The sequence below is a fragment of the Cyrtonyx montezumae genome, unplaced genomic scaffold (assembly GCF_038088225.1).
Source record: "Cyrtonyx montezumae isolate F1298 unplaced genomic scaffold, pur_monq_1.0 scaffold_7, whole genome shotgun sequence".
Classification (NCBI taxonomy): Eukaryota; Metazoa; Chordata; class Aves; order Galliformes; family Odontophoridae; genus Cyrtonyx; species Cyrtonyx montezumae.
Window position 1 is genome coordinate 11,382,825 of NW_027072078.1, and position 27,613 is coordinate 11,410,437.

The following is a 27,613-nucleotide window of genomic DNA, read 5'->3' on the forward strand; positions in this document are numbered from 1 at the left end:
TGCTCCTGCCATTGCTTTGGGATGTAAGGTATACTTGCTGATATTTTTCAGATGAAGCAGATCAAAATGAACAGCAACTCATGCCAGCACAGACCAGGAAGGGGACCTTCTGCAGCAAGAAGCCACAAAGTATGTGAAGCAGTGTGCTTCAGATTAGTCTTTTCCATATGTCCTTCATCACAGCAGCGGTGAGTGTTATAGCTGACAGCTCGCCTTGAGCTGCCTTTGAAATCCACGTGCTGGACAGGGTCCTTGCACTTGGGGCAGTTGGGTACGTTAGTGACTGGTCAGTGGCAAAACCTAAAGCTACCTCCCAGTTTTGGTGAACGTTAATGAGGTGCCATAAAACAGAGAGCACAAGTTATCTTTAGAATAGAGGTCTTCACCTAATTTCCTTTTGTAGATCTTTTTGGACAGGGACAAGTAATTAGAACAATAATTCTTAAGTTTTTCTCGGCATGTTCTTTATTTTTTTCCTATGGACATGCTGTAATATCGATCTTTATTTTTTACCAATGCAAGTGAAAGCCAGAAAACTTCTTAAAAGCTGTTTTGATATGTTTTCCAGTTCTTCTGTCAAAATTTGACATTTAAATTATTCCATTCCATCGAACACGCAGGTAAATAAGACATAACCGTGTACCACAGAAATGGTGGCAAAGGAAAAAAAATACCTGATGCAGTCAGCATGGTTTGTAACAGTGCACTGGGTGTTATATGTGATCATAACACCATGATTAAAAGAAAGGAAAAAACAAATAAAGGAAAATCAGAAGAATCAGAGGCAGCAAAGACCCACAGCTGCTGGGTGCACACCCTGTAGTATACGTGGTTTAGAAAAGACACTGCGGGGTGTTCATTGTCCCGAAGCGGTGTGATGAGCACGGAGTGTACCTCCGGGGGTGTGACGCTGTGCGCCTAGGATGGATGCGGGGCTCGGTCGCTTGCGGGGGCACGGAGCTCCCGGCCTGCCGGGCCTGGCCTTGAGGTGCAGCGCCACCTGCAGGGCGGTGGGGGCTGCGCCGCTCCCCTCTGCTTCCCGCCCGACCGGCAGCGAGGGGCTCGCGGCGCCGGGAGCCGTCCGGGGCTCTGCCTTCGCCGCCTCCCGCGGGGACTCCGAGCGGAGTCGCTCGGGAGACGCAGAGCGAGGCGGGCGCTGTCCGTGGTGCCGAAGCACGCTGTGGCGGCGGAGCTTCGTGACCTGGCGGCTTCCCCTGGGTGCTAACGCACGACGTTTGCTCCAGGGCGCGAGGTGTGGGGGTGGCACCTTTCAGTGATGGATGGCTTCTGAGGGCTTTGCGTGATCTTTCGTTGATTCCTTGCGCTGCCATCCTGCCACGGTTACCTATGAATGCCTATTTCCATTTGTAGAGACAACCAGCTACGATTTTACCCGTATTTCTCATAGTTCCTCACTGAGAAAGCGTTTTTCCCACTTGGCTGAAGCCACCTTTAAAAATCATCCCCTGCGAAAGATGGCAGAAGGTCTCGTCATCCTGGGCTGGCAGCACCTCGGTGTCTGAAAGCTGCCTCTGGTGCTCTCGTTGGTTGCCCACTTCCTAGACATAAGGTCTACTCGGCACAACAGTCATCTTGGCCACATAATGCCTCGGTCTGCCGCTCTCCTTTCCAAAAAGGAGTTGAAGTTTCTGCCCTTCCCCTCGAGCCACTCAGGAAGAATGCATCTGTGATGCCCTGCTCTTTGCACGTGGCTGAATCCTCCAGCTCCACCGGGCTGCTTCCTTCCTCCCGTCTCATTGCAGGTTCTTCTCAGCCCCTTTACTTGTTAGCTCTGTGAGCCGTTTGCTTTGGGCGTCTGCGTAGTTACTGCAAGAGATCAGTACCTAGCACCACGTTCCGTGCCGCAACGTATCAGCAAAGCATTGCTTGGGGTGTGGGGTGGGGAAATACGGATTTGGGGCGGTCGGAGGTGCAGAAACAAATGTTTCGCGTTTTAGCAAAAGGGAGTCGTGGAGATCCAGGTGTTGCCGCGCGGCCGCGAAGGCACAACGAGCGGTGGTGCCCGTGCCTCTGCCACCCTCTGGCGGAGGGAAAGAGGCGGTGGAGAGGGGCGAGCCGGTGCTGGGGGCCGGAGGTCAGCCCGGCCGCTTCGCCTTCACGCCGCTACGCCCAGCGGTGTGCCGCCCTTCGGCACGCCCGGAGGCTTTGGAGCGAGCCGATGCTGTCTAGGGAAAGCGGGAAGCGCCGCTGGCACTGGGACTTGCCCGGCTGCAAGCGTTGCGCGGGGGGCCCGGGTCGGTCCCACCCTGCGCAGCGGGGCGAAGCGGGGCCGCCCCTCCAGTCCCCGCCCCAGCCCCGTGCGGAGCGGCGCGGAGGGGGTGGCGGCAGCTCTGTGACTCATGCCTGCGTCGAAGTAGCTCAGCCGGCGATTCACGCTTTTAAAAAAGCAAATCCGAGTACTTCTGGAAAAAAAGGTCAGCTCGCATTAAATTCCGCCGCGCGATTGGTATTCCGACGTCGTTTCTGGCGGAGTTTATAAGCGGCGAGTCGCTCCCGGCTGGAGTCGCGTTGCTGCCTGGGCTCCGGTAGCACGGCGGTCCGCTCGCACCTCGGTAAGTCTACGCTCATCCGCGTCCTATTTCCAAAGCTTTAGGAGCGGCTGTCAGGATGCAGAGCTTTTGTTTCTCCTAAATTTGGTTTATGATCGCTGTCGAAGCTACAGAGGGATAATGGGTATTTCGAGACAGCCAGAGCCTTAGACATCGCGTTAACCTGTTACTTCGTTTCTATGCATTGTCTGGAGAATCGCTTCTCCTTTATGATCGTTTTCTTTTTCACCTTAAAAAAGCGAAATACCCGTCTACCACTGAAGTAATCGATGCGTTGCTTTTACACGGGAAGGTAAATCCGCCCAACAATGGCAACGAACCGTTAGCTACCGACGTGAAACCAGCAGCTAACAAAGAAAGCGCTCGTTCGTTACCGCGACCTTCATTTTTCTTACAAGGGGAATAAAATAAATCGCAGGTAGTCACGGCGACAAAAAGGACGAGCGGGGCACTGACCCGGCCATTCTCTGCCGACAGCCCGGTGCTGGTGGGCGGAGGAAGGAGCACATCTGATGGGACCGGGGCCGGTCTGGTTATCCCGGCCGCCTCGCACCATCAGCGCCGGCAGCTTGCATGGCAAACCGGGCTGTACTGGAGTGTGCCTTGCCCCTGATTTGCTGGAACATACGTGTGCGAACACATACGTGCATGACGCGCATCCCTGGGCTTGGGCAAAAATGCACCTTTGTTGTGGCGGGGGTTTAGCGGTAGGATGCTCAGCTTGGCGTGTGTTTCGGGGATTGGCTGATAAGGCACAGCAATGGGCTCCGGTTGGGATTGTAGGTCATCTTTGGGGCCGGTCATTTCGAAGCCCGCTCCGCACATTGGCTTCAGTTTGACGCGAGCCACCTCATCGTCCTGCTCAGTGGCCACCGATATAATTGCGATAGACTTCACGGTCTGCTAAACCCGTCATTCCGGCGCAGGGGTAGCGCCTCGGCATCCAGCGAGGAGACGTGGCTGCTCTTCAGCCTCTCGAAGCATCTTCCCGGCGTGACGCTCAGCCTCCGCGCCCGGGAGCCCGACCCGTCCTGCGACCAGCGCTGCTCGCCGGGGGCCGCCGCCTCCCACCCGCGAACATCCACGCCCCCCCCCGCCAGAAGAGCGGGCTACTAAACGCGCCTTCTCTTCCTGTTTTTTCCAGTAAATTCCTCGCTTCCCACTCGCCCTCGGAGGAATATCGAAGGAAAGCCGCGCTCCAGGCACTGGGGCTCTTCTGAAGGCATGGCTTCCTCAGCTCCCTCGTCCTCCAACGACGCTCCGGACCCCGCCCCAACCAATTTACGACCCACAAGTAGGTTTTATTATTTTCCTCGTTTAAAGCGTTTCGGAGGCCCTCTCGGCTCGGGAAGCCCCGTTTCCAAACGAAACGATCGATCCTTGCCTCCCGTTCCGCGCCGCTAGGCAAGGTGCGCAAAGTGCTCACACAAAGGAACTGCCTCCCGGAGGGACCGGGGTCCGTGCGGTGGGGAGAGCCCCCCACGGCCCTTCTGTGACAGCTTGCGGCTACGTCTGACGGACGTGGGCGCTGAGCTGAACCCCAGGCGGCAGAAAAATGGGGATGTTGTGTCGGGGCGGGGAGGAAATGAATCTGTGAAGGGGCGAAGTTACAGCGGTGGCTCAAAGCGGGTTCTTCCCCCCCCCCCCCGCACGTTTTATAAATGCTAATGCTAGCGCTTCCTTTCAGTCCGCGCTGAAGCCTGTAATCAAGCGAAATTGGGATGCTAATTGCAGCTTTTCAAAGCCTTGTATTCCTAATTGCTCTGAATTCGCTTTGAGTTATTGAGGTGCGAGTGGGAAGCGGAGGGTGCTGCAGGTGGATGTGGGGTCAGCTGACTGCCCTGCCGGCTGCCAAAATACTGAAACAAACGAACAGCTCGGTGCTATAAAGCGCCGGAGACAAAGAGCGGGCGGCAGGAAGAAACGGAAGGTTGTGAGGCACAGCGGAGAGGGAGCCTCTTGTACCCTGGAAGGGCTTTCGGGGCGATAAGCCGTGGCTGTCATTGTCCCGCGGTCAGGGGGAGAGGGCGAGCGCCGAAGCTGCCTCCACCGGGGTGAAGGGCTGCACGGAGGGGCAGCGCAAGAGCCCAGCCCCGTCGGGAGGGTTCGTCTGCCGGGCTCAGCAGCGCTCCCCTCTGCTCCCTGAGCCCTGCCCCAGCCCGCTGGGGTCCGCCATATCTGCGGTCGCCCCATCGCCCGTGGAGGTGGTGCGGGATTGGCCGTGGAGCGGGTCCGCACTCGTCTACCTCGCCCCGGTGTCAGTCTCACGGCTCCGCCGCCGGCGGGGAGGGGGCGTTCCCCTCGGCTCGGCTGTGTATGGGCCGAAGCGGGAGCTCCTTCTACGGGCCCGAGCCCGCGATGGGAGCCCCGTCGCCCTACTCCCCTGCGGCGGGGCAGGACGGGGGCTGATTGCCGGGGAAGATTTAGTTCCCGTCGGGGCGGACGCGCTGCACCACGCAGGAGCAGGCAGGCCTCGCCGCTCGGCGGCGTTCCCTAGTGCGCTTGGATCCGTACAGCTGCTGAGCCCGGCCCGGCTGAACCGCCACGGGCAAAGGGTGTCGTGCCTGGCTGGGACAGAGCGTCTCCGGTGCGGCTGCAGGCAGCCCTACAGCTCGGGCCCAGCCAGCCACGTCCCCTCATCGAGTCGAATACTATTATTCACCCAATTAATTCCTGAACTCGTCTGTGACCCTATTTCACGCCACTTTATTTTAAGCTGCCACTTCCCTGGAGCCCCGCCAGTGTATTGTGGGATGCTCCGGCCCCAGGTGCCGTTCTCTCTCTTCCCGGCGCTGTCGCCGCGGGGACGAGGAGCCGTAGTTGCTCGCCGAAACAGGGGGTCGGGGAAAGAACGAGATGGGGAAGCGCAGGACCCGGCCGGGGTCCCACTGGGGTCCCGCGGCTCCAGGAAACGCCTCTGCCCTCTCTTGCAGCCTACGACTCGTGGTGCGGTGTGGCGCACGGGTGCACCAGGAAGATCGGCCTGAAGATATGCGGTAAGTCCACCCGCGGGACACCCCACCCCACGCTCCGGGACGCGGCACGCCTCTCCGACCGCGCTCCGTCGGGGCACGAACCGTTCCGCCCCGGACCCTGTGCCGGGAGTACCGGCCTCGGGCTCCCCCTGGCGGGCGCACGGCGACTCCACTCCGCGCCCCGGGTGCGCTCCCGGGTGCGCTCGCAGGTGCCCAGGCGCGGGTGGGACGGCAGCGGCCCCTTCGCCCCTCCTGCGGCCGCAGGGGTGCGGGGAGCGAGCGGGGCTTGGCCGCCTCTCCGTCTGAAATTGTTCAGCCTTATCGGAATAGAAAATACGGATCTCCTGGGGAAGAAAGATTAACGAGAGCCTTATTAAAGTGCAATCCGTCAGCGTGCTGCGCTGGTAAGATAGCGCTGGCAGCCAGTCAGCGCGCAGGCACATGGAACGCAGAAAGGGAAACAAATGCACAATCAGATCGCGATGTTAGAGCAGGAGATTCATTTGCAGATAACGAGCTGTCGTCCTGCTCCGGATTTCTCAGCGGCGCTTTCGCTTTTGAAGACAAACAGTCGGATCTTCATTTCTGATGGCAAGAATCTTTTCGCTGAGCCCGTGCCTCTTGTGAATATGGACAGAATTTCCCATTCCCCTGCTACCTCTGTGTTTGGTTGGCGGGGGGGAGAAATGGTCTTTTTGTCAAAGCGATGACATACTTGAGCCCCTTGCCCTCTCCACCCAAGCCGAAGCTCACTAGCAACATGTTTTGTTACGCAGAAGTTTGGACCGAAAAAGAACGAGGGTACATTTTGACGATCCCATCGGCACCCGCAGGCACATTACCGACTGCCGCTTGGCTCTATAAATAGCCCCAGGCCGGGTGTAATGGAGCGTTTCCCTTCGGTGCTGCAGCGATGGGCTTCTCATCATCGTTTTAATTTAGCCTGGCGAGCGGCACTGATGCAGTAACGCCCCGCTGGGCCCGCTGCGCGTCGCCGGTGCGGGGTTACAGGGGGACAGCACATTTCTCTCTGTGTGGGTGCAGGTTCAGAAACACTGGAAATGGCATGCCCCGACGCCGTTTGGAGTCGGAGAACGGCAGGAGCACGTAGCACTGGCTTTGTGAAGGGGAATCAAAGCCAGTACAGATGGGATTTGTTCTGTTGGGCTTTTTTTTTTTTTTTTTTTTGGTTGGTTGGTTGGTTGTTTTTTTTATATATTATTATTTCTTTGTTTCCCTTTTCCGGCTTTTTTTCTTCTGTTTGACGAGACAAATATCCCTAACCCATGGTGGTTCGGAATAGAGGGATTCGATCGCAGTGCCTCTTTGTGCTCGGCTGAGCCCTCAGCCCAAGATGTGCCAGCTCCGCGGAGCGGACGGGAACACTGCCTTCGGGAAGCACATGGAGCACAGCGCTGGGGCTGCCAAACCCTAATCACACGAGCTAAACAAGACAACGTCCGACTGCTACAGCCACCGTCTCCTCATCCGTGCCTTTCGCGAGACGCTGCTCCGACACTAAATGCTGTGCCGTCACCGAGCTGTGGCGTTCCTGTGTGTGTCACGCAGAAATCGATTCGCTTTGAATGGGAACTTGAAATAAGGACTCAGCTCTCAGGGAGCGCGGGTTCTGAACAAAGGGTGGCTCGTGTATTGGTGCCTGACATTCCCAGTAATTACATACCCGAGATTTATGTGCCATTTCCCCTCTAACAACGGACCAGTGTCAGGATGAGCCCCTTGCCTGCCTGAAAGCCACCTCCTGAAGAGAGCCACTGTAAATATATATATATATTAATTTTTTTAAGAGGTTTAAAAGGTCACGGCGTATTAAGTGTGGACAGCTTTCCCTCTGTGTCCAGAGCAGCGTGCTGCACTGCCGGGACCGATTCTGCAACCATTTGCTTGGGATCGTTGGAAACGCCCTGTGTAACCGCTCAGGTGTGCCCGCAGCTGCTCGGCGCCGGCTGATGATAGCGAGCAGTGCACGCTGGGAGCTTGGCTCGTGCCCGGAACCTGCGGGAGTCACACACACCCTGGGGTGCGCCGGGAAAATGGAGCCGCGGGTGGGGACCCGTGGGGCTGTCCCTGCCTCGGGTGCGGGCGCCCGCGGGGTCCAGAGGTCTCCTTCGCCGCCTCCTGCCGAGCCCCGAGCTTTCTACTTGTACAAGTTCGACCTTTTCGTGCACGTCGACGGGAGCGGCCGTCTGAGGGGTGTGATGCACACCTGCTGGGAAGCGCTGCGCTCCTCGTCCCTCCCAGAAAGGCGGCCCTGGAAGCAGGCCGTGCTCTGCTTCTCGCTGGATCTCTCCTGCAAATCTCTGTGTTGTTTTCCTTTTTTTCCACGCGGGACACAAACGCAGGCGTGCACGATCGGCGTGGAAGGAGCCCACGAGTCAAGGCTGCCGTGCTTCCCTGCGGCGCCGGGCAATACTAGTAGCATGAGCAGCCTCGGGCAGAGCCTTCAGCGACGTCCCGAGCCCGACCCCGACCCCGCAGGGCACGGCGCTGCAGGAGGAGCTCGGCGGGAGCTCCTCGCGCGGACCCGAGAAGAAAGACGGGTGGGAAAGTACAGCAACGCAAAGCCACGGCACTGGGGAAAGGCGGGCGCTCCGGAATTGAGGCTGAAACTGCACCTGTTTCTATGTTAGCGGTCCTTCTAACGAGCGGGAGCCCGTGACTCACTGCAAGGACCGTTAGCGGTGATACCAATGCAAACAGCTTACAAACAGAGCCCAGCGGTTCTGGGCTGTGACCCGAGGAGTCCCGGGGCACGCGGCCCGCAGCGGAGAGCGCCGGCGAGAAGCGGCGTCGGGGGTCGTGGAGGGGAGAAGACCCAGCAACGATTTTCCTCGTACCGAAGCGCTCCCTCCTGCCCAGCGGCCCCGAGCGCGGAGGGACTCGAGCTCAGCTGTTCTTCATTCAAAACAGAACTGCGGAGAGCGCGATGGCCGCCCCAGGCACCACGCGCTGCCGAGAGGTCGGAATCTGCTGTCTTCGTTGGCAACGAAAGGGGCAGAGCCACGGGTGTTGTATCAGGCGTCATCTAATTCTGTGACACAAGCCCTGGAAAGCGGCTGTTGGCTGTTTCTTGCTAACACAGGGAGATGGGGTGCTAGCCGCCGGTGGGAGCAGAGCCCCGAGGGAGGACGAGGGCAGTGGCAGAGCCTTTGGGGCAGAGAACCCCCGAGTCCCGGGCTCATTCCGCTGCGGGCATCTTTCCCTCTGTGAGGGAGGTGGTGGGCTCTGTGGGTCCTACCGCTGTCCTTAGGGCACCGAGGAGGACGGTGCAGAACGGCCGCCTGCTCCCGTGCCTTTAGTGCGTGTGAGCACCACGAGGAGAAGCAAAGTGGCCCTGATTTTCATCATACATTATTGCCCCTGTCTGTTAGCTCCATAAACTTCACCCGCAGGCTGAAATAGCATTGACTCATCCTGAACTCTCTTCCAGTGGCTGGTTACTGAAGTGGAATCTGTCTGATCGACTTAATAAGAATTTACCACTGCACTAAGTGACAAAAATTTGTTTTTTGCATGGCTGGGTTTTTGCAGTTGATGGCATTTTGAGCTCTCCCTCCTGGAGGCAAATAAGCCCCATAAATACTCTTATTCCTGACCTCATTAGTCAGATCCAAAGCAAACTCTGCTTTGAACTGTTATTTAGAGAGCTGCTTTAGGTATTTCGAAACATGTTGGGAAGCGAGAAAACCCTGACCTGTGCGCCTTGCAATAACGATGTAGGGTTCCTGCAGAGGACCAACAGCCTGGAAGACAAGGGCCGGATCGTGGGTTCCCTGAAGGAGCGGCAGTCCTCCAAGAACCTGCTGGCATGCGAGAACAGCGAGCGGGAAGCCCGGTTCCGCCGCACCGAGACGGACTTCTCCAACCTGTATGCCCGAGGTAAGCGCTCCCGCAGCTCTAGGCTCCCTTGCCTGCTTCAGCCCTGGCTGCTGCTCGCTGGGGTGCTTTGGGGGAAGCCGTGAGTGTGTGCTTGCTGAGAGCCGCGTTGTCAGTGCTTAGAAGTTTTTTGAAATGCAATTTGCCGTACTTTGAGCTGATCGTCTTTAGGTCGGCTCCAGCTGTTCCACCGGGGTCACTCCAGAGCCAGCTCCCAGGAGGAGCGCAATTTCGTATTTAATTAATTTCCCCTTTAATACATCAGCAACAAACGGTCTGCGTCTGCTAGTATGGGACTGAAGATGGGGAAGAGGTAGCTGTTGTTGGGGTTTGGGTGCTTTTGTCTTCTGGGAGGCGACACCCACTAGCGGTGTTTTGCCGCTCGTTCCCGTGGACCCTTCCCCAGCAGCCCCAGGTGGCGGTAGGCTCCGCCGTGCCCCCCTCCCCTCCGGCAGCGCTGAGCCGGGGCCGCGGCTCCCAGGCGCGGGGAGCACTGCGGGACGCCGGGGGTTCTTCACCTCCTCCTCTCGCTCCCTAAAGGGGAGCTGACGGCTGCTTTGCCCCGCAGATTTGCTGCCCGCTAAGAATGGCGAGGAGCAGACCATGCAGTTCCTGCTGGAGGTCGTGGACATACTCCTGAACTACGTGAGGAAGACGTTTGACAGATCCACCAAAGTGCTAGACTTCCACCACCCGCACCAGCTGCTGGAGGGCATGGAGGGCTTCAACCTGGAGCTGTCGGACAACCCCGAGTCCCTGGAGCAGATCCTGGTGGACTGCCGGGACACGCTCAAGTACGGGGTGCGGACAGGTGGGTTCCCGCACAGTACCGGGTTGGGTCCCGTACACTGCCGGGCGCTTTGGGGCCGCTCTCTGTCCCTCGGGACGTTCCAATAGGACCGCCCCCGGGCAATGGAAGTGGCTGTGCCGAGACCGTGCAGTCCCGCTGCCCCCAGTGCAAGGCCTGGCGCTGTTAGCAGAGCCCAGAAACACGTTTTTAAGACGTAGCTCGCATTTCATCAAGCGAAGGAGATAGTCTGTACCTCCGGGGACCAATATCATTAGGTAAATGAGGGCATAAATGACACTGAATTTGCAGTTTTTCTTTTTTATGTTCATCAGACGTTTAATGCAAAAGTGAATGAAACCCTAGGAATCATCAGTACGGGAACCCCGCGGAGTTAAGCGGCTCCCGGGAACGGGCTGGTCCAGGTCCTGACGCGGTGCCAGTGTGCCCGCACTGCGTTGAGCACAGAGCCCCGCTGCCATCAGCTCCCCGCTGGCACGGCGGTGCCGTGGGCCCTTTTAATAGGAACGTCCACGAACGTGATGGTAACGCCCTTGCATTGATGCAGGAGCTGTTTACGAAGTGCCGTCGGCGGTGCCGCGAGTGCCGCGGTTTGTGGCAGACGGGATAAAGTCGGGGCTGCGGAGATTACAGAGCCGCTCTAGGCTGCTCTCGTTCCCTTGCAGGTCACCCGCGCTTCTTCAATCAGCTGTCCACGGGGCTGGACATGATCGGCCTGGCGGGGGAGTGGCTGACATCCACCGCTAACACCAACATGTAAGCTGCCGCGCCAGGGCTGTGCTTAGCGGGCTGTCGCTATAGGCGTGTATCCCGACAGGGGTGTACTTAAGTGCTAATTGCTTCATCTCCATTGGAAGCGTCTCCCCTGATTGTTAAACAGAGCAAATAGTTACATAAACCGTAACAGCTTCACAGTTCTGATAAACCCAAATATCCCAGTGCACACGGTAAGCAAAATATGCCAATTCTAATCTAAAAATAATAATCTGATCTTAATTGAACAACATGAAATGATTTATCTTCTGTCGCACCGGTCTTATTGATCTTTTCCAGATATATTTTTTAATCATTTGTCTCTAGACTGAGTAATTCTGCATTAGTACCAGTGGAACACAAACTGTGCAAAGCAATTGCTTGTCCTCCCATTGGTTTCAGATACCAGAGCTGGGCCACCACCCGTCCCTGTCTTTGTGCTGGTAAAACATCTGGTTGCCTCGATAAGGTTAAAATGTATCACTGAAAATTAACGCGGTGATAGTGAAGGAATTGCCCAGACTATTCATGCATGTACCACTTTAACAAACCTTAAAGCGCTAAAAAGTAAGTTACATCTAAAACTTGCCAGTGAGAAAACTACCTGATTTTTCTTTACCTCAAAATTAATGAAAGCGTAATTAACGAAAATTAAATTCATGACTTAATAAAAGTTAGTGCAAGGTACTGTGCTGGATTTTTGCAGTAAAGAGCATAACCCATGAAGAAAACTTCCTGACAGTTTTTGTGCATTGATTTCTATATACTCCAAAACGTGCCTTCTCCTTGAGCCCTCTGTTGTAGCCTTTGGTTTGGTGTGTTCTAACTATAAGCTGCCTCTAGTCTGGGTACCTTGCTGCTAGTTGGCAGAACACAGGAAATGTATCTGCAGGTCTGAACATGAGCTTTTTCCTCTGGTCCTTCTGCAGCCAGGTGCTTCATTAAGTACAGCTGGTTACTAGCAGCTCTGTGAGATTGCAAGACGTGCCTGTTTTGTGGCCTTAGCACCAAGGAAAATAATATCATGTGCTCCAGCCAAAGCCAAACTGCCCTTTACAGTTATCATCTTTTAAATTAATGTTGTTGTAATGTATGTAAAGTCTTATATAATGAAGGACTCAGATGTAAAAGCTGTTTGGGAAAACAAAACAAACAGCAGCAGTGTACATTTTAATTGTAAAACAAGGATTGCAAGGTGTTTTTTTTCTCAGCTCTGTAAATAAAAGCTAATTTGCTTTTGATTGCATTTCTGAAATAAGTCGTGGCTTAAATACTGTTCCTCTGTGTCATAAACAAGCTTCAGAGTGTCATTTTGTGGGCCTCGCTCCCTTCAACTGACTGAGTTATCCTGGCTTAGTTCTCCTTTTGTAACAGATGAAATTGCACAAATATGATAAGGGAAATCAGAATTCAGCTCTGTGGCAGACTGTGATAACCTTAGGAAATGTTGCCATTGTTATTAAGAATATCACATTTATTTAGTTCTGAAGAGTAACTGTTTTATAAGGTTGCTTTTGTCTTCCTTATTTAGGCTTTAAGAGTGTGTTGTTAAAACTAGCTCTGTAAAGCTAACTTCTGATCCATTTACACTTGAAACATGAACATATCCTGCAAATAATTTTCTGTGAGCAGCCATATCTATTGTTTGCATGAGGTTTACCAAATGGAAAATGGCATCTTGCTCTTTTTTTCAGCCAACCAAGATCAACATGATGTGCCTTAAAGTAATACAGTAATTGCAAGTGTTTTTGAAGCAAAGTGTTTGTAAAATACGAGTTAAGAGTACTGACAAGGTTATTAACAGTGACTGAGCTCTGGGGAGCACGCTGCTTGTTTTGAGCAATGTTCTAGCACAGAAGAGCAGGTTCTGACCTTTATCTAGAAGTGGCTTTCACCTTTCAGTTACGTAACCATATAATGCAACATTAACACTGGGTTGTCATAGGGAATGTCTTCCATTTGCCATTTTTCTTTTCTGTCTACGAAGAGTACTTAAAATACTAGTGTGCAGTTAAAAGAGTACATTTTTTCTCAAGTGAATTTTGAGTAACAGAAACATCTGCATTCTCTTAAAAAAAAAAAAAAAAAAAAAAAAAAGTATTGTTATTATCATTAGGAAATATTCTTTAAATGTCACCGTGAAGACAATAGATTAAATTGAGCGTAATAAGCTCCCTACATCAGCTTGGAAATAACATACCAATGTGCTATTCGAAGTTCAACCACTGAGCATGAGACTTTACTGGAATTCTCAGCAGCTGCCATTATTCAGTCAGCTCTGGGATTCTGTCATGTAGGGGCTGGAGAGCAATAGTATGAACTGGAAGATCCCTTTATGCCACTGCTGGCTAAGATGAGAGAATTGTATTGATAGCATCATACATAGATGCTTCTGAAAATGTTACATATAAAAATGCTTTATATTTGTTCTTGGAGTGCACATGAGGCTTGTCCTGGTAAAAATTCACCTTCCTTTAGCTGAGTGCAGAATTAAGTCAGGAATAGCCACTCCTAACATAAACCCATTTCTTTTGTTAGTGAAGACCAAAGGCTGGTGACTATTGTTAATTTATAGAAATATCTGTAGCTGTTTAACAAAAATGAAATCAATGTTTAATCAGGAGATTGATTCTGAAATGCATTTTCTGAGTTCTAGAGAAATTTTTTGAATTATTTAAATTTAAACAGGTAATAATTTGGACTGACCTTGAGCAAGACATATTTTTGAGATTGTAGCCACCCTCTCACATAACTCCACTGCCCTTATTACCATCCACAGTAGTTTTTTAATTTCTTTGTCAGACTTCAGAGGCTCAGAAAATAATTATGCAAAAAGTCAATAAGCACTATTTTATTTGTTTTTCGGTACATTTTCTATTTCCCATGTGATGCCTTAGTATTTTATAAACAAAGATCTTGCTTAATATTGCACACTTCTTGTACAAATGTTAAAGTCTTTCAGGAAGTACCTAGGAGTGAACGTGCCATGTTTCCAGATAAAATTCAAAATTAATTTAAACTGATGGAAAAAAGCACTTTGACTTCAGTTTGTCTCGCATATAGGCTATACTGATTTGTACACCACTGAGCTCCTGTTGGCTTCAGCTGGGCATTTTGCCTAAATAAAGGTTGGAATGCATCTTAGATTTGCAATATTTGAAAAAAAAAACACAGAACAAAATGAACTGTGACTATTTGGTTTTTTTTAATACTGAGAAGGTTGCAGTCAACAACTGACTTCTTAATATTATGTCTCTGTAATCACTGGTAGCATCTAAATTCTAGATCGGTATTCAACTGTCTGTCTCTGACAATTCTGATCATGATAAAAGCAAAATAAATCATATTTTGCTTCTTAAAATAGCAATGACAGCTGTCAGGAAAAATATGAACTTTAATTTTTTAAACTGATCAATGTAGACATAAGTAAAATACAAGCTTTCAGGAATAGCTTGTGCCCTTAGGGTCTGCCATAATGATTCTTACTGTCATTTTAGTACTAAAAAAACAACATGTAAATTGTGGTGAAATTATTTACGTATGATCATGCAGTTCCAAAGTGTCAGGGTGTCACCCTCCTAAAGATTCTGATAAAAGTCACAGCTGGAATGCTTAGTTCCTTTCTGCTCCTGCATTCCCCCTTTATTTATATGTATCTATTTTTAACTTTTATTTATTTATTTTTCCCTTGGTATACCCAACAGTCAGTTTATTTACAGCAGTAGTGGTTTATCCACATAGCTTCCTCACCAGAAATGGTTGTATGGCTGTCACTTTCCATCTGCAGATCTGTCAGTGACATCATGGCACACCAAGCTATGCACTGCTTTTTGCCTTCATTAAATGGATAGAACTGTTGACTGCTGTCTTGTATTTGTAATTGGTAATTAGAAAATCATCATTTATAATTACTCTTGACAGTTATTGATCACGTGGTATTGTAGAAATAAGTTGTCCTTGGAGATCAACAGAATAAATCCACATAATTAATTGTATTTAGACTTTGGAGTCCTAGCTCAATAGTTCTAATTATGGCTGTGGTTAGCTCATTGAAGTTCACTGTTTTAATAAAGAATTGTCACTTTGGGAGACAAATGTGTGGCAGCATAGCAGTCAGAAGTACTGTGATGGTGAATATTAGGTCTCATGTTGGTTGTAATAGAAAATTTATTGATAGTGCAGGTCTCTATTGACCAATATTTCACATATTGTCTTCTGAAGATACTTGCTTGCATGAAGTTTGCAATATCAGATCCTTGAGTTATAGGAAAAGTTTTAGGAATCTGAAGCAATTGATTGTGTTTTTTTGAATCTGTATTTAATTTTGTTTGTTTTGTTTGCTTTACTTGTGCAGGTTTACATATGAAATTGCCCCTGTTTTTGTCCTTATGGAACAAATAACACTTCGAAAGATGAGAGAGATTATTGGATGGTCGAATAAAGATGGTGATGGAATATTCTCACCTGGTGAGTTTTTCTCTTGTGCTTAGAAGTTTGACTAATAGCTCAAAGTTTAAAATAACCATAAGCTGTCACAATGTCCAAGTTCTGATTGAAATATCTTCAAGACCAAACAGTGCATCAGAGTTTTAAAAGTAGGAATTTCACAGCTGAAGTATATACATTGTTCAAGCATCCCACAAAAAATGTTAGGAAAAAAAAGCAATTTTTATCTTTGGGTATGCTTGTGTATCATGACTATGCAGAACACTGGCTAACGCTTTGAAAGCTTGATTACAAGGTCTGGAACATGGTTAGGCATTTAAACACCCTTTGTTGTGCCTCATTTCTGGAGGTGCTGACCCTCCTCTACAACCAGACATCCTGCTGTTGAGATAAAGGGACTACATGTCAGTTTGAAGAAGTTGGAGTCAGGAAAATAGGAGCCCTAAAGTATGGTTCGGAAGTATGGCTGTAGTATGTTCCTGTGAATGTAGCATAAAAGCAATCAATAGTAGTAGATAAGAATGGAAAAATATGTGGAAGCCCCAGGTCCATGTCCAGATAATAGGTGACCAAAATAACTCCAGGTATCTGGGTTTGTTGGTGAGGTGAAGCATCCTGTTTCAGAGGATGAAGAACAAATTCTGCCTCCTCTTGGAACAGATAATATATATATATATATATTTTTTTCTTATTGCTATTTTAGTATTCATTGTTTATTCATTCACAGGAGGAGCCATCTCCAACATGTACAGCATAATGGCTGCACGCTACAAGTATTTCCCGGAAGTCAAAACCAAAGGCATGGCTGCAGTCCCTAAACTGGTTCTCTTTACCTCAGAACATGTGAGCTTAATACACAATTAATTGTTAATTTACCAATGTACATGGTGAAGACATTTTGTTATCAAATGACCCCTCCATGTGCATATGCTTTCTTGCAGAGTCACTACTCAATAAAGAAAGCTGGAGCTGCGCTTGGATTTGGAACAGACAATGTAGTTCTGATAAAGTGCAATGAAAGGTAGGATGGATGCTAGTGCTTTGATATATTGAATGTGTTCATGTGTTAAATTTGTTTTAGTATACTTAAGGGCTGGTTCAATACAGTGTGTCAAGTTGCTAATCGCCTGTTGAGAAAATCCTATTAAATTATTTCAGCTGTAGCTAGTATTTCTACATGCAATCTTCAATTTTCTTTGTTTCTACAGAGGCAAAATAATACCAGCTGATTTGGAAGCAAAAATTTTGGAAGCAAAACAAAAGGTTTGTGTTTGCTGTTTTTTCTTTAAATAGTATATAAATGTTTGGCTTAATAAAAATGTGTTACATCTTCCTTGGAAGTCTGAGGGGTGGCATTAAACAAAAACATTATAACAATATAAATCTTGTAATAGTATTTTTCAAACTGTTTAATTATATACTTCTGTATTGTTTAGGGAATTATCTTGCAATGGTTTCTATTTTCTGTTTCAATATTTTTTTTGTTTATATATCATCTCACACATCTGTATTTTTAGTTTTTAAAATAACTTCCTCTTTGGAAATGCATGGAAAAATGCTAAAACATGAAATTAAAACTGCTTTATCTAAACTTTAATGTTTGGTCAAACCATTAAAAATTCCGTTGAATGATGATTCTTAAAAATTCCCTTAGCTTTCAAGTGTGAGAGTGGAGGGTCAGTAACTGTTGCCAGTAAGCTTGATTTTTTGAGATGTTTATTGTTATTCCTTGAATCAATGCAATGAGAAATCGAACAAGTTTATATAAAACCACCGAGATTATTCTTGATTTCTTAACTTCTTGACACTTGCCAACTCAATAGAATTGCAGTTCACATTTACTTAATCTAATTCAAAATTGAGATTTTTTTTTTTTTGTTTTTCCTGACAAAGCCTGAATTTTGTAAATATTATTGTTATTTTCACTGTAGGGATACGTTCCTCTATTTGTAAATGCAACTGCAGGCACAACAGTTTTTGGAGCTTTTGATCCAATACAGGAGATTGCAGATATATGTGAAAAATACAACCTCTGGCTCCATGTAGATGTAAGTAACTTACTGACATGCTATTGTTCAGGCAACAGAGGATTTTGGTTTACGTGTTTTGTCTTGAATCAATATTATATGCATACATATACATATACATATAATACAATCAAATATTAGAACCTGAGTCTGAGTAAGTTAAAATATTATTAGACTTTTCAGGATGACACATCTTCTGTTTCTTTTCTGTCTTTTCAGGCTGCTTGGGGAGGTGGACTTTTAATGTCCCGAAAGCATCGCCATAAACTGAATGGAATAGAAAGGTACTACACACTTGTAATCCTGCTATTTAAATACCTTAGTGAGGTACATGACGCTTCAGAAATTCATGAAGAGATGAATTTGCTGGAATAAAGATTTTAAATATTAAATTAAACAGTAGTATGACAAACAGTTCTGTGCAAGACAACAGTGAGGTGTATATATATATCAGTAAAAGCCAAGTTTTCAGTGGATTCAAAGGTAGGCAAGGATATTGCTTGGCAAAAGATGGAGAGAATATTGTTCTAGGAATAGTTTTTAAGGGATTTTAAAGGCAAATGGTAGGTTTGAGTGCGAATGGATGAAGGTGGATTTAAGGAAAAAAACAAGGTATGAGTGAGAGTACGACCTTCCCTCCAGCCTTTCAATTCAAACTTAGGAGGTGTTCAACATGCAGTCTTTGGCACTGATGCTCCTACATCCAGTGGTGACGATGTTATTATAGTCTGTAGAAGATACTGTGTATATAGCACCACAGGTGTGTTTGTTTCCAGTTTTCTCCTGAAACTGTTCTGCCATAGGATACTGCTTATCTCAAGAAAAATCAGAACAGCAATGAAGAACCAGAATCATCCGATCTTTCCTGTCACTACAAGTGTCAGCTTCCAGGGGAGTTAAAAAAAGATCTGAAACAAGCTCTACCCACATTCACTATAATTAGCACCAAATTCCTTCCTTGAGACAACTGTGCCAAATGTGGGCAATGTCTGAAGGCATATAAAATGAGAGCACTGAGTAGAGTACTTCATTAAATACACTTTTCCAGTGTTGAGCATCTTGTACTTGTAAGAAAGAATGATATATAGCAGGACTGGTAGGAAAAGCACGTGGACAATGTGGCACAATATATAGGATCTTATAGCAGGAGAACTCAGCAGAACAGTATGCTCAATCCAATTTGCTAGTCACAGGCAACGTCTTAGTATGAAGTTAGTATTGTACAAACAATTTCCTTATCCTACGCAAGTTTGATTGGTACACCTATTTAACCTGCTGGTCCACACTGCCTAAGGAGACTCTCAAGGGAAGGTGAGCTCTGCAGATGCAGGCTAGGCCATGCTATTGTTCTTTTAGAGATATTCTCCTATCCAGCCTAGTGCAGATGGTGGTTGGAATTGTAACTGGAATCTTTATGGAATATGTGGTCTTCAGATTGGAGAGAACAAATTGTCACATTGCCCAAAACAGAAGAACTGTGGCTGTGCTTGTTCTCTGAGAGCAGAGGGTAGGAGTGAGGGAAATCTCTTTGAAATTTCTTTCAACAACATTGAAATATGTTGTGACAGGGGAGATTCAGATTGCGTATCAGGAAAAGCTTCTTCACTGAGGGGAAGGTCAATCACTGGAACAGTCTCCTCAGGGAAGTGTGGCACCACGCTTGCCTGTGTTCAAGAAGTGTCTGGACAAAGCACCTAGATACGTAGTCTGATTTATTGTGTAGTGCTGTGTGGAGCTGGGAGTTGGACTTGATGATCCTTATGGGTCCCTTCCAGCTTGAGATGTTCATTAAATATCTTTACATGGTTTCCTTCTCTGGAACATGCAGTGAATCAATGAATATTTGGTAATTAATAAATTAATAACTTGGGGTGAGCAGGTCAGTGGACATATTATGTTGGTACATTTACTTTAGCATCATCATTAAACTGTCTGGGTTGATATATTGAAAATAATGTCTTATCTTGGCAATTAAATTAGATGATCTTGCACATCCACTTACACATAAGGAGTCTTAACCTTTACACACAGAATGGTAGGGTGATAATGTTTTATAGCCTTTTAACAGTCCATGGGCTTAGCAAGATTGTGCAAAAAAGGCCTCTTTTGGCTCTAGCTGGAAAAGTAGATAAGCAGTCAAAGTGAATTTTCCTTCTACTAACTGTTCAGCAAATAGCTGTACTTGTCCAGTGATTAGGATTGATTAGGATTCTTTGCCCCATCACCCAGTCCATACCTTGAACCACACTGTTTTTGTTAATACTATTTCTGAAGTGGGGTTTTGGGGGGTGAAGTTGCTATTTCAGCTCATCAGCACAGTCTGACGCTAATTAGCTGTTATTCGTAGTAATATAAACTAATCAAGAATCTGATATTTGAAGTCAACACATTTTCCTTACTGGACAGTACAGCTGGGAAGTTACACATATCTGAGATAGTGATAATCTCCATGGTGAGATTATTCTCAGCTGGTCAAAAATTCTGCGTGTTTCCATGTCAAAGCAGATAACTAAGGCAACTCCAAGTTGAATTTCTGTTTTTCAGATGTATCTGAATGTGTATTTTTATTTTTATTTTTTTTCAGAGCCAATTCAGTCACTTGGAATCCACACAAGATGATGGGAGTATTGTTGCAGTGTTCTGCCATTCTGGTCCGAGAGAAGGTCTGCTTTATATTTAGTAACTAAATAGTTTTAAAAATTGTAGCTATCAAACCCTGCTTTTTAAAAGAATAGCACATAATCATTTAGGTTTATATTGTGTTTAGGAAATGGTTTGCTGGTATGTTTGTTTTATTTTTGATTTTTCTTTTTTCTAAGTTCTAAACAATATGGGTTAGATCCTCAGCTGTTGGATCTTCACATATTCTAACTACGTTACAGCTATGGTTGTGTAATTCATCTGAGCACTGCCTTTCTGTTCCCCTGGTATATTGAATGTACAACCATGATCTTAGTGATTGGTCTCAGTCTAAACTGCTTAAATAAAAAGTGGGTTTTTTTTTAATCTTGCACAGTATTTTAAACATTTTTTGTGTAACATATAGGATTTTTCTCCTTTGTGTTTTCTGCATAGACATAGACTCTTATCAGTAATTCATAAGTTTCTATTGGTTTGTAGACCATCATTTTAAAAGCAGTGATTGTGATGCACCCCTTCTCCTTGCTTGCTAAGCAAAACCCATCCAGGTTAGATCATTTGTGTTTATAGTTATCGTTAATTTTATGTATCATTAAGCTGGACAAAATATAAAGTTGGCTACATTTTCTGTAGCTGTATGTAGCGCTGAGAGGATGCAACTGTATTCTACTGTGTAATTTAATGCATCAAATATTTAAGTCTTAAAACTACAGCCTGACAGTATAAAGTCCTGGAAATTTAGAATCCAAATGCATTTGAGGAACTTCTAAGGAAAACACCTTAGGCTATGAAATCCTTTCTGTGTCTGAGGTTTACAAAAAGGTCCATATTTCATAATTTGTCCATTTAAAGAACAATTCTTCTGTATATATTTAATATACATCTTTATATATTACTAATGTGTACAGATTGATGTGCATTTATACAGTATGTTTCTTGTATGTGCATGTTTTTCATTACAGGGTATACTTCAAGGCTGCAATCAAATGTGTGCAGGGTATCTTTTCCAGCAAGACAAACAGTATGATGTATCCTATGACACTGGGGATAAGGCAATACAGTGTGGGCGACATGTGGACATTTTCAAATTCTGGTTGATGTGGAAGGCAAAGGTAAATCATAAAAGTCCAGTTAAAACATCAGAAGTTATTTATTTATACATTTAATGCTATGGAAGGCTTTTTTAATACTAGTGTAAACACAGCCTCTAAACACACAGATATGTTTTTAGGAAAGAATCATTCAGCTAGTAGAACAACGTTAACCATCAGTTTGGCTGAAAATGAGAAGTAAGTTCTAAGTCACTGGATCAGCGTAGACCATGATAGTCCTGTCACATAGTAATTAATTACAGTGTATTTCTATTATTTATATTTTTCATTCATATGCAGAAAAGTACTTTAAAAAGTTTTGTTTTTCCTATTTTATTTATTATCAGCATTCATCTTTTTAAAGGGATAATGATCTTTCAGAAGATCAGATGCTGCAAATGACCAGTAGGTAGGCAAATGACTTTAAGCAAACAGGCTTTTGTTTGCTGACTTTTTAATATGCAAAGTTCTTGCAAACTGTTTAAATAAAATAAGATTTGAGAAGTAATCTACTCTTCCAGTTGAACTTCTGTTCCATGTTTGCAGTCTTTCAGAGAGAACTGGGAAAACATTTGTTTTTTTAGAAACTGGAGAAAAGAGAGCAAAGGATATATTAAAGATATTAAAAGCCTTTCCTGTTTTAATAAATTCTCTTAGAAACGGAACAAAACCCAATGGTGATTACAGTCTTGACACATTTAGCTGCTTCTGTAGCAACTGCTGGACCTTACTTCTAAATTGCTTTAAAGAATTCTGCTAAATATATTATGTCTGTAGCCATTTTGGAGTGAAATCTCTCTGAGAAGATGACTACATCTGAGCAAACAAAAGTACTCTGTAATTTATACTTACTTTCTTTTTAAAATAGGGTACAGTAGGATTTGAAAATCAGGTCAACAAATGCCTGGAACTGGCAGAATATCTCTATACTAAAATAAAAAACAGAGAAGAATTTGAGATGGTGTTTGAAGGAGAGGTAAGTTTTCTTTCATTTAACCCATGTGTAGGAGCCAAATCTACATGGAATTCTGATAACAGTCTTCATACTTTTTATAGTTCTTTGGCCTAGCTGTGCAAAACGTCTCTAATTTTCCAGAAAGAAACAAGTGGTTATTTGATTTTATATCATAAATATCATATTTCTCTTCCCATTCTTTCTCTCTGTTTCTCTGTCTCCTCTCTCCAGAGAATTTCTGTATGTTGGGCATGTAGACTACCTCAGTGCAATCTATTTATGCTGAGATTCCAGGTGGCACCATGTAGATAACCGCAAATCTGCTGTTTTTGCAATGTCTTGTGCTACTAGTGCCACTGTATAAAGTCTTTGTTGATAGAGTAGCATAAATACATTGTCTCTTCATTGACTATGAAAAGAAAAATGGAATTGCCTGTGTAGGAAGCCTGGAAAACTGTTCTCTGTCACACTACCACATAAAGGTAGAAGTTATTTGCCTACAAGGCATTAGTACCCTAAATGGGACATTGTATAATGAATCTAATATGGCAGATGCAAAAGCAGTTCTGCAATTATTTTTTTTTAATTTGACTTCCAGATCTGTGCTAAAAAATATTAGCCCTTAAAGTATGTGGTTGACCTGTATTACTTTGTTTCTTGATGTATGTGTTTGGTTCTTTTTGCAGCCGGAGCACACAAATGTATGTTTTTGGTATATTCCACCAAGTCTCAGAGGCATGCCAGACTGCGAGGAGAGACGAGAAAAGTTGCACAGGGTATGAGACTTATGTTAAATGCAAAAGTATAGTCTGCTATTTCAGCCCCAAATATTCTGTTTATCGGAAATAATACATCTCTGTGTTGACAAATTCCAGATCCTAGGATAAAAATTCTTGAATTTCTTGTTGTGGCTTTGATATTTGTTCACCTTTATCTCCCATTGTGGATGAAGTCACATTTTCCCTATGGAACAAAATACAGAACGTAATGAGGTTTTTTTTTTGTTTGTTTGTTTTTCCTATGCCTTCTGTGGTCCCAAAAGCTTTAATAGGTAGTTAGGTACAGAAGATGTCCCCGTCTTGTTTGAACAGGGCAGCATTTCAGAAAGAGAAATAGAAGGGTAACTATTCGAAAGTGCTGGGGCACGTGTGGGACATGGAAACATGCAAATCTTTTCTCCAATTTTTATTTTGATTTTAGATGTTCTTGCTTAGTCACAGGTGATTTTGCAGTTTGACTGATTACTGCGTTTCAATGAAAATGAATATGGTTTGAAAGTCTTTGTGATAGTGTTTTTGAAGATATGGTAGAGGGAAATGAAGGTATTGTAGAGGCACTGCCAGAGGAGTGCTCTGTTACTTAGGAATTGAGGGAAGTGGAAAAAAATTGTAGTAGCATTTTAGAAAAATAGAAGTGGAATTAAGTAAATTCAGGAGATAAAAGAATTATTTTATAATTAAAAAAAAAAAAGGTTGGATATGATTGAGAATAAGAATGAAATATTTTATTTGACCATGTTAAATGTTAAAGGACATCATAAAGCATCCTACAAAACAGTTACGAACCAGAGTTCTGGCCTTGGCAGGCAGTCAGCAGTACAGGAGAAAGGTCTGGATGGCAAAATTGGGCTCTCCTAATACTGCATATTAAAACTGTTAGAACTGTGAACAGTATTTCTTATAAATTAAAGTGAGGAAGTTTAACAGAGGTAAATGCACAGTACTGCAAAAATGCTGGAAGATTTCCACAGCTTATGCTAGCAGAAAATATTCCTTACAACAAAAATCTTGTTGAAAAATTTCTGCTGTCTCTACCCTGTCCCTTTAGCAAGTTGACTTTTGAGAAAATATATTTTTCGAGAAAAGCATCCATGGCCCTCAAAAAGTTGATTCTGGAGGGAGTTTTCAATAAACAAAACAACAACAAAAGAAATATTCCCTCACCCCCAACATGTCTTCACATCACAATTATACTACCTCTTTTATCCAAAGACTGTAGTAGAACTGTGCACATTTGGTATTTCTCAGTCATATATGCATTTTTCAGGATGTAAGAATAATGGTAATTAATCAGCACATAGAAATCATGTACATTAGAGATTTTAAAATATCTGTAATATAATGTTATATATACTAGGATGCTGCTAGTCTCTTAATTAAAAAGATTTCTTAAAAGAGTAATATTATTATTGCTGATTTTACTTCAAATATCCAGTCCCTGAAGCTTTCAGGCTTTTTCTCTTACATATCTTATATTGCTTTTCTAAACTGTCTGTTTCATTCCTTTTTGCTTACCCTAAATTAACAAAGCTTTTGACATTCAAAGAAAAAATAAAAGTTCTCATAATCTTTCTCTCTCTCTCTCTCTCTCTCTCTCTCTCTCTTTGTGTCCCTCTCTCTGTCTCTCCCTCCTGCCCTCCCTTGACTTTAAATACTGAAGGTGGCACCGAAAATCAAAGCCCTGATGATGGAGTCAGGTACTACCATGGTTGGATATCAGCCTCAGGGCAATAAAGTCAACTTCTTCCGAATGGTCATCTCAAACCCAGCAGCAACTAAGTCTGATATAGACTTCCTCATTGAGGAAATAGAGAGATTGGGGCAGGAACTGTAGAACAATGGCTTAGTTATTCATTTCTGTAATTCACTGTTTTCCAGTACTGGTTATTTTTTTAACCCAGTTCTGCAGAACATGTTTTAAAGAAATTCTCTTTCCGTAAGTTCCAATCTCCTAAGACATCCTTGAACAACAACAAAAACTTATAGGCTATTGAAATATGTGTATTGGTAGATCATTTTACTGAGGGAAAATGTATTATCTTGAAGTTGAAGTACTGTTGACTCTTAGATTGGTCTTGTTTATTGTCAGCAGGAAATTAGTAAGTGTGAAAATAGAAAATTAAGAACTCTGCACAGTATATATGTACAGTATAAATATATATCTATAATTATATATATATACATATATATATATATATATAAATATATAAAGAGATTATGAACTTAGATCTAAGTCACAGCATGTTTTCCACTTTAAGAAAAATAACTTTTCCTTCAACAACTAATGATGTGGATAATGTGCTACAGATTTTCCTGACAGGTAAAAATAGACATATAGAAACATTTCTATAATGTAGATTCTTAGGAGCTAAAGAAGATGCATAACAGTATTGAATCTTGTTGTTGGTGCTTCTGTCTCATACAAACAGCAATCTCTAACAGCACCTTTGAGTAAAATAGTTGTATTTTCCCTTTAGTGTCACATCGGGGATAATAGTAGCAGAGTCATTGTAACAGGTATATTATTGCTGTATTTTTAGAGGTTAATTTGTGTAGATTGTGTATATTATTGTTAAATGACTTTGTGTAAAAGGATTTAAATGTAATAGTTTTACAGCAAGGTAATTGTTGAATTGTAGGTATACAAAATATTTGCTTATTTATATGCAGAGATTTACCATGCTGAAGAGTTGTCTTGTATTTTCTTCCATTTGTAATGTATCCTATTTATATATTATTGAAGTTCTAAATAATGTTTATGGTATTTTAGTGTATTTGTGAGCCAAAGAAAAGATACAAAAATGTTAGCTGACACTTTCATTTAAATCCTAGTGCCCTTAAAATAATAATTTACAGATAATTTTACTGATTATAAGGATTCTAACATTGTACATAGGCTGTCAAATAATGAAATACCCTTAATCTATTAGAATTTTCAGTTTATTAAATGTGATGTCTGACTGTCTGTTCAGTGTTCTGAATGCTTTTCTAGTGAATATTGGTTGCTAACCAAGGCCCCTGTTCTTGAGTTGTATGTCAGGACTAATCTCTATGACCATTTTAACTAAAATCTGTGGGAAGATTCCTGAAGGTCTGTAGCATTTATGTGGGAAACTTAATGAGCATCATTCTTTCAGTGAAATTAAATTCACTGTATGTTTGGAATGAAAAAAATAAATGGAACAAAGATTAATCTCAGAATGTTTTAATACAGCTGGAATGTCGCAGCAATTTAAACCAGCCAGACTTTTCTAAGTATGGACACCAGAGTCATCTGCAGCTTGTTCAGTTTCAATCACTAAATCAATACTAAAAAGTGGAAAACTCCATAGTGAAAGCAGAATAGTGGAACAAAATGAAAATTCAATAGTTCTCTGTCTACAGAATTACTGTCATGGTGATAAATGGAATATGCTGATTTTAAACCTCTTCATATATGACTCTGTCTATCATCCATGCAAGTCAATAATTATCTGGGCTTCCTTTCTTTCTTTTTTTCTTTTTCCTCCAAATCAGTAATAAAGTTAAATTATTTCAGAATTGTTCAGTGAACACACTCTTATGCCATCCTCACATCTTCTTTACCCCACCTTTGTTCCTATGGAAAGACAGCTACAGATACCAGACACTTCCATCCTGCATGTCTGATGGGTTGTCTTCTGAAGATGCTGTCTCACAGGATAGAAGGAAGAATCTGCAAAATGGTAAATGATGTATCATGCAGAGCAGCCTTTCCAGCTCTTTCATAGGAGTAGTGTTTATCCCTCTTCCACAGCACAGTGTTTCTTTCATTAGGTTGCTTTCATCAGTACAGTGCAGTTGGTATCTTACTTTCTTCATCTTAAGCATTAACCTTCTTTAATTATCTTGCTATGTTTTCACTAGTTAGCGTTTTTGATGTAAACATCCACGCTGAGACCTGAGGCCTGCCATGCAGAGGTAGTCAGTGTGAATACTGACCAGTTATGACTTCCACAATATTAATCGCCGTTCTTGATAAGCTGTTCATCAAAACCAAATGATCTGGGAGTTCTTTTAGGAGTAGAAAGAAGTCTGCTTTGAAGAAAAAAGAGCTTGTCACATTTCAATTGAAATGAGATCTGGTCTCTGTCACAATTTTACTTTACTTTATTTGAAGTCCAGCTACAGAATGTAGAGGGATTTCTTTCAATCCTTGTGGTTTATGAGAAAAAAATACGAACTAGGATAGTCAGTGTAAAGGCAGTTAACTACTGACCTTTCTTTGCTCCCTTGTTAACTCACCAAATGTATTACCAAAGCTATAAGATCCATCTCACCTTAATCCTCTAATGTTAATGTTTTAACCTTGTGGATCTGGTATCCAGTTCATCATCTCAATATTATGGCAGTTGTATTTGAGATTAGAAGCATATAAAGAGAATTACCTGATGTAGCTGATTGCAAAATCATAGGACAGACTGTAATACGGTTTACTGACATTCATACAGCAAGCTTTGGGCAGCCTTGTGATATAGTCAGAAATAGAACTAGATCTCCTCAGGACATATTCTGTGTTTTGCTCACTAAAATTTCTGCTTCTTCATTTAGTGAAGTTTCTTGTTTTTTGGAGGTAAGAAGCATCAGAGCTTGTAGGTGTTGCCATTGATGGTTTGTATCCAGGAGGAAGCAGAGCTCCTCCTGCTTGCCTCAG

General features: G+C 44.5%; 1 protein-coding gene across 1 annotated transcript; it reads left to right on the forward strand.

The window, feature by feature from the left end:
* Positions 1-2,478: 2,478 nt before the first annotated feature.
* GAD1 (glutamate decarboxylase 1) lies at positions 2,479-24,775 on the forward strand. Its single transcript, XM_065750280.1, has 17 exons — positions 2,479-2,573; positions 3,715-3,864; positions 5,504-5,566; positions 9,287-9,445; positions 10,011-10,253; positions 10,916-11,006; positions 15,358-15,470; positions 16,177-16,292; positions 16,391-16,470; positions 16,658-16,712; positions 17,381-17,497; positions 17,696-17,760; positions 20,061-20,139; positions 21,079-21,228; positions 22,076-22,183; positions 22,849-22,938; positions 24,602-24,775. The coding sequence occupies exons 2-17, from the start codon at positions 3,795-3,797 to the stop codon at positions 24,773-24,775; spliced, it is 1,773 nt and encodes a 590-aa protein (XP_065606352.1). The 5' UTR covers positions 2,479-2,573; positions 3,715-3,794.
* The last annotated feature ends 2,838 nt before the right edge of the window (positions 24,776-27,613 follow it).